At 39.5% G+C, this 7383-nt stretch overlaps 1 protein-coding gene across 2 annotated transcripts in view; it reads right to left on the reverse strand.

The window, feature by feature from the left end:
- Nucleotides 1–1241: 1241 nt before the first annotated feature.
- Nucleotides 1242–7383, reverse strand: part of LOC310795843 (major histocompatibility complex class I-related gene protein-like) — an 11774-nt gene continuing 5632 nt past the window's right edge. For both annotated transcript variants that reach the window (XM_083657931.1, XM_083657930.1), the window contains 4 exons: nucleotides 6550–6651; nucleotides 3939–3956; nucleotides 3642–3723; nucleotides 1242–2866 (listed from right to left, as the gene is read on the reverse strand). In XM_083657931.1, coding sequence (XP_083514057.1) covers nucleotides 3668–3723; nucleotides 3939–3956; nucleotides 6550–6651 — 176 coding nt within the window. In that variant the 3' untranslated portion in view covers nucleotides 1242–2866; nucleotides 3642–3667. The remainder of the gene's footprint in view (nucleotides 2867–3641; nucleotides 3724–3938; nucleotides 3957–6549; nucleotides 6652–7383) is intronic.

Consider the following 7383-nt stretch of genomic DNA (forward strand, 5'->3'; position numbering starts at 1 on the left):
ATACTGGAGAGTTACTGGATCATTTAGCAGCAGGCTGCTGATGTCTCATGTTCCAGTTTGTGTTGACAGAGTTCATTAAAGGAACAGTTCACCCAAAAAGTAACATTGTGTCATCATCTCCTCCCCCTCATGCCAGTTGAAACGCAGCTGAAGTTTGTCCATATATAACACACAGGCAGGTTGCCAGTACATCTCCAGAGAGAACCAGTCCACACTGACTTGAGTTGTAGTCATGTGACATCCTCATCAGTGTCTTCATCATCAACATTGTATAAATGTCAATTTAAAAAGTTTATATCGTAATTGAGTTTACATACAGAGGACTCAGCAGTGTGACAGCGCCACCTCTGGACAGATGATGTATCCCCCTCTGCCTTTTTCACTTCCCACCCAATTCACCCATTTTGTGTCTAAAACGCAGGAAGTAACACAGCTGCAAGCAGAACATTAATGAGGATTTTCAGCTTCCAATCCATTTGGTGATCCAGTGCTGGGGCCCTTGTTACTTTTTTTTTGCACCTGTGTTACTTCCTGCATTTTAGACAAAATTGGTGAATTGGGTGGGAAGTGAAAAAGGCTAATGAACTGATGAGGATGTCATGTGACTTTCTGTTGGTCTCTAAATGATCAACCTGATAAATCATCATTATGTGACTGTGCTCTCTGGAAGAGTTCAACATTCATCATTCTAGATGTTTATTGTCACTCTGGTTGCACAAGTAACACTCGTGTGAACTTCTTAGGCCAGGAGGCTCCACAGAACATCAAATATAAGGAAAAGCAACACGTGATAAATATATAAGAGAGCAGAAACACACAAGAGCACTAAAACAACAATGAAGAACATTAGCAACGTTTGTGTTTTCATCAGGTATCAGAATGTTCATTTGGTGTTAGAGCCACTATACTGAAATATAAAAAAAAAGACATGTATGATATTCTTTGAATGCATGAGCAATCCTTTTTAGGTTATACAACTATGATCCACAAATACACAAATAAAGTAGAAAAGCTAAAAGGAAGTCAAAGGAATAGTGTCTCACATTTGACCCTTTTTGTCATTCAGTGTCTTTACAATCAAACACCAATGTCAGAACGACATTCATGACATGTAAGTCTCAGTAGCAACAGTGGGTTCTCCTGCTGCAACATTCATATTATAGTCACACATATATAAGGAAAAGGACACTTGGCATTTAAGCAAACAAACAAACAAACAAACACACAAACCAGACTTTTGGTCTATTGGGACTTTATTGAAAAGCCAAACAGCGGTACAAAAGGAATGCATCAGCAGTGCAATTTAATTGGACATTCATTTCAGTAATCCAAACCAGAACATGTTGTGAGCGTCCTGAATCATCCTCTACATGTTCAGAAACTCTACAAAGAGCCAAAATACCACATCCCTAAAGGAATCTAGCCTACAGTAAAATCAGAGCATAACTTATTAAGCATTTCTATTCAGTATGTACAGTACAGTATCTAAAGAGAAAAAACTCCCACATCACAACCTACTTTAAATTAATGCATGTCAAAATGTTTAAATGACAGATCATTTTGCTGTAATTCAACAAAACATCAAATATACAAATTAATTTGTTTTTGCATGGGAGAATACAATTCAACAAGAGCTGTAGATTTTACCAAACTGCATAAAAAACTATACCAGAAAAATATTTACATAACTGGAAAAATAAATCTCAGAGTGACATCTTTTCAAGTTAAGTTAAGTTAAGTTAACCTTTATTTTTCCCCTTGGGGAAATTCATCCTCTGCATTTGACCCATCTTCTACTAGGAACCTTCCTAGAACTAGGAGCAGTGGGCAGCCACTGTGCAGCGCCCGGGGACCAACTCCAGTTCTTTTGCCAGTACCTTGGTCAGGGGCACTGACAGGAGTATTAACCCTAACATACATGTCTTTGATGGTGGGAGGAAACCGGAGCACCCGGAGAAAACCCACACGGACACGGGGAGAACATGCAAATTCCACACAGAAAGGACATGGGACGGACCGGGGTTCGAACCCGGGACCTTCTTGCTGTGAGGCAACAGTGTTAACCACTGAGCCACCGTGCCATCATAAATAAGCAGTTTGTGCGTGCGTGCGTGCGCGTGTGTATTATTGCGTTTGTATTATCAACTTGAAATTCCAGCATGGCATAATTCCAGGGGAAACCTTTCTAATAAAATCACACTGTATGTTTATAACTACAACAATAACTATAGTTTTGTGTCAAATGAATATTCAAACTTAGAAATCAAAGCCCAATCAACCCATGTGTCTCACATTCCTCCCCTTAAATGTATTGCCAATTCTTTCTTAAAGCAGATTTTCCATCAGCAAAAAGTTGCTCTTTAGTGATCAGAGGTGTTAAAAACCTCAATAGCCGCCCTAATGTATTTTACCACCATGTGAGCTGACATTTTATTACAGGAACTAAATGGTGGAAATCTCATTTTACAGCAAAACGTTCTGTACGTTGTAAATCACGGGTGTCACATTCATAAGTCCTCCTGTGGACCAGATTGGACCCTCTGGTGGAGCGGTTCTGGCCCCTGGGCCGCATGTTTGACACCCCTGTTGTAAATGGTTTAGGAGGGTTTCCATTTTCCATTTATTTTTGATGAAGGAAATGCTTTTTCATTTCAATTTCGCGTCTTAAAACCCAATCAGTAATCAGCTATTTAAATACGTATGATGCTCCTGTTGTTTGTCTGTATGTGCACCTGATTACTGAACTGTTTTGTCATCTGAAACTTCCCAATGATTCATGAATGATTAATAACCCACTTATTCTCAGTTTAAAGACAGAAGGGTGAAAGTGACAGCGCCTCTTCTGGCTCCAGTGCAGAATTGATCCCTAAAGAGACAGAAATAATAATGAGATATCGTATAAAATACTTCAGCAACACATAACCTACATCAAATCATTACCTGAAGTTCATCAGTCAGATATTATCAAATATTGTGGATTAGTAAACCAATGATGACTTAATTTACCTACTATCTAAAGGGAGCTGGGGCTCTGTCTGTTTGTTTGTTTGTTTGTTTCTCTGTCTGTCCCACTGATGACATCATCAGTGATGTCATAAATTCCCTCACACACACACACACACACACACACACACACACACACACACACACACACACATCACTCCCAGTGATGATGTCATCAGTGATGTCATAAATTGTGACATCATCAGTGATGTCAGAGGCATTGTGACATCATCAGTGATGCACACATACACACACAAGACACACACACAAACACACACACACACACACACACACACACACACACGCGCGCACACACACACACACACACACAAGAGACAGACAGGCACACACAAAAGACAGACAGGCACACACATGCACACACAAACACACACAAGAGACAGACAGACACACAGACACACGCGCACACACACACACACACACACACACACACACACACACACTGATGACATCAGTGAGGATGTCATAATATCACATCTGTCCTTCTGACTTGCAGTGAATTGATAAAATGATAACATCCAAATAATGTTCCCTTGGATCAAATCTAAGTCAACTTTGTTCAGTTCAGATGTGAATAGTGCACAAATCACCTCTTTGTCTGCCCATAGAAAATCACTTACTGTGTGTAACTTCATCCGTTTGGCAATCAGGCGTCTGTTTTCAGTTTCTCAGTGAGCTCGGTGCCGATTTCAGAAGCTGAAGCTGAAGGTCAGAAACACACTATCATCACTTTTTTTTAATAAACAGACAATGCTGGAGGAAGAAGTCCTGAAAAGTTAATTTGCATAATATCAATACCTAGAAAGCTTTCTCAACAGTAGCTATAAAATGCAGGCAGGTAGACAAGTTATCACTGATGTATAAGAAGAGTGCAAGTCACATCAGATGAACATCAAGTAAAAGCACATTCTACTTACAAGATGGAGGCTCTTTGTCTGAAATAAAGAGAAAAGACTAAATGACTCAAGTTGTCACAGTTGTAAATAACAGACCCCCCCCCCCCCCCCACATTTACCACATTTTCTCCTCAATTATAGAGAGCCAAAGTGAACGTCACTTCCTGCCTTTCTCTGTGCACCAGCATCTGAAAACATATGAATGGTGGTGGACAGAGAGAGACGTTTTTCTTTTTGATCCAGTTTGAATTGTGCCACGGGGGTTTCATGTTTGCCAATGTAAAAGATAACTTTACAAGTGAAGAAAGTCACAGTTTGTGGTAAAACTGTGGCACTATAAGTTATAAATCACAAAGACGACACAAACATTGGCATAAGTGACGTCTCTCCCGCCACTCCATGTTGTTGATGGTGTGACGTGTTGTGCGACACGAGAGATGTAGTCGATTGACAAAACTAAACCTTACGTTTCAGTTTCAGGACAAACTGCCACTTTCTTGACTTGCAGAGTTATCTTTTAAATTGACAAAATTGTACATGTGTACATGTGTACCCCATAGCACAATTCAAACGAGATAAAAAAAAGTAACGTCTCAGTAATGTAACACTCAGTGTACAGTAAGCCACTCTGTATAACACTCAGTGTACAGTAAGCCACTCTGTATAACACTCAGTGTACAGTAAGCCACTCTGTGTAACAATAAGTGTACAGTAAGGCACTCTGTATAACACTCAGTGTACAGTAAGCCACTCCTCTGTATAACACTCAGTGTACAGTAAGCCACTCTGTATAACACTCAGTGTACAGTAAGCCACTCTGTATAACACTCAGTGTACAGTAAGCCACTCCTCTGTATAACACTCAGTGTACAGTAAGCCACTCTGTATAACACTCATTATAAAACGTCTCTCTCAAATCAAGCAATCTGATTGGTTCACAGCCATTGTATAAATCCCGTAACCCACTCCAATAACCCATGGCCATGGGTTATGAGTTGCCATGGCAACTCTCTTACTAAAAGGCTTTGAATACCTCAAATGACAATGTAGAAAAAACAAATGGCGGAGACAGCTGTCAGATCCTTGTGAATCGATCTTCGCTTATAACTTTACTAATACTTCGCAGAAAATTATGTTTTGTACAAGAATAGACGCGGGCTAATGTCTTCTTTGCAAAAAAAAGGCTGTTAACCCCGCATTTAACCCCGTAACGTTAGTTGGTGTCGGGCTTTGCAGAAAGCTCTCAGCTTCTCAGCAAGCGCTGAGAATGCAGCGCTGCGCTCGAGCTGCGTGTCGGGCTTTGCAGAAAGCTCTCAGCTTCTCAGCAAGCGCCAGGATTGGCCAATGTCAACTTCAGTCTCCAGAACGATCCAATCAAATCACCCGCACGTCTATCTTCTTGCTAGAGGTCCCGCCTTACAGTAGTGTTTCAACTGACTCTATCAGAATGCCATGCCAGTCGGACTTATAGTATTGTAACAGCCCGCTCCCGGGACCGTTAAGTGAGGAGGAGAAGAGGCAATACTTGGTACAGGCAGTTGGTACAGCTCGTGGGATAACAGCTGATCAGCGGGATATATTTGCCACAACACACTGGCTCTCATGCTATATTGTTTAAGTGTACAGTAAGCCACTCTGTATAACACTCAGTGTACAGTAAGCTACTCTGTATAACACTCAGTGTACAGTAAGTCACTCTGTGTAACACTCAGTGTACAGTAAGCCACTCTGTATAACACTCAGTGTACAGTAAGCCACTCTGTATAACACTCAGTGTACAGTAAGCCACTCTGTATAACACTCAGTGTACAGTAAGCCACTCTGTATAACACTCAGTGTACAGTAAGCCACTCTGTGTAACACTCAGTGTACAGTAAGCCACTCTGTATAACACTCAGTGTACAGTAAGCCACTCTGTATAACACTAAGTGTACAGTGAGCCACTCTGTATAACACTCAGTGTACAGTAAACCACTCCTCTGTATAACAGCATCAACTTAACACCTAAAATGTAAATGTAAAACAATCCTTTAGAGCAGTGGTTCTCAAATGGGGGTCCGCGGACCCCCAGGGGTCCGTGGCACTTTGCCAGGGGGTCCGCGAAAAGTTTTCAAGTAAAAAAAAAAAAAAAATAATAATAATTAAAAAATAAAATGCTACATGTTACTTATTCCTTCTCAAACTACTTCCTACATGGTGCTAGTCTATCAAAATATCTTGGCTGTCATTGATTGTGTTGCATAGTGGTTTTCTGTACTATTGACAAATTGTGATATTGTAAGTTGCTTTGGATAAAACAAAAGTGTCTGCTAAATGACGTAATGTAAATGTAATGTAATAAAAAAAAAAAAAAAAAAAAAATTGTGCAAAATCTTCATAGTTCAACGAAAATAGTTTATGCTTTAAATCTAAAATGGTTCATGGATTACATTCTAATAACAAACCTATCAAATTAAAAGTCAAGCACGTTACCGTGGAAACAATTAAGCTTAGCCCAAATAAAAATAAAATAAAATAAAATAAAAAATCACAAATCACAAATCAGAATGAGGGGGTCCCCGGTATATTTTCTATCTTGTAAGGGGTCCTTGGCTGAAAAACATTTGAGAACCTCTGCTTTAGAGTTCCTCACCTTTCTTCTTTTTGTAACAGCTGATAGCAGCAAGGATGATGACGATCACAACAGCGAGAACAACCACTGTGACAATGATGCAGATGGTCCCATCACCAGGCACTGATGAGAAGATACATTCATAAAATGATTAAATCAATGAAAGAAAGGTCCTGCACATGATGAAGCTGATCCTAACCCTAACCCATTACAGTATCATATCATCTGTATTAGTTGAGCTGTTATGATTATGAAGGTATCTGCACGTTTCACAAGACATTTTTAATGCAGAGTGAATTTTAGACCCATTTAAAAACCAAAATAGAGAAACAAAGCTGTCAAAACAGCCTTTTTCTAACTGAACATAAAGACAGTCTGAAGCTATAAAGGGACAGTGTGAGGAAAAGGACAACAGGAAATTAAATGTTATCAAAGTTTATAAGCAAAGGTAGTGAAGTAGACCCAATGGGGGAAAAACAACATAGATTGCATAATAATACTATTATCCTTCTTCTGTATCAGTGTAAGGGTGGACAGACAGTCACTGCATGGTGAAAAAACATACTGCATTTAGGACATTTTAATACTTTCTAAGGCTTTTAGTTTAAATATTTGTTTTATTTTTTCAGGCTTTTAAAGAATGCAGATACCCTGTCAGGGTCACATGATCTGATTCTGAACAATGATCCTGGGATGAGTTTAAATCTGATCTAAGCCTAACTTGTCCTAATAATGTCTTAACATGTTTAACCTGAAATTCACAGCATATCTTTCTATGCAAGTTAGACTTAGTTTAGCCACTTCCAAGTGACATGACTGTGATATGACTGTAGGCAAATTGTCTTAAAGTTGGAT

Source organism: Poromitra crassiceps, assembly GCF_964638095.1.
Source record: "Poromitra crassiceps genome assembly, chromosome: 21".
Taxonomy (NCBI): Eukaryota; Metazoa; Chordata; class Actinopteri; order Beryciformes; family Melamphaidae; genus Poromitra; species Poromitra crassiceps.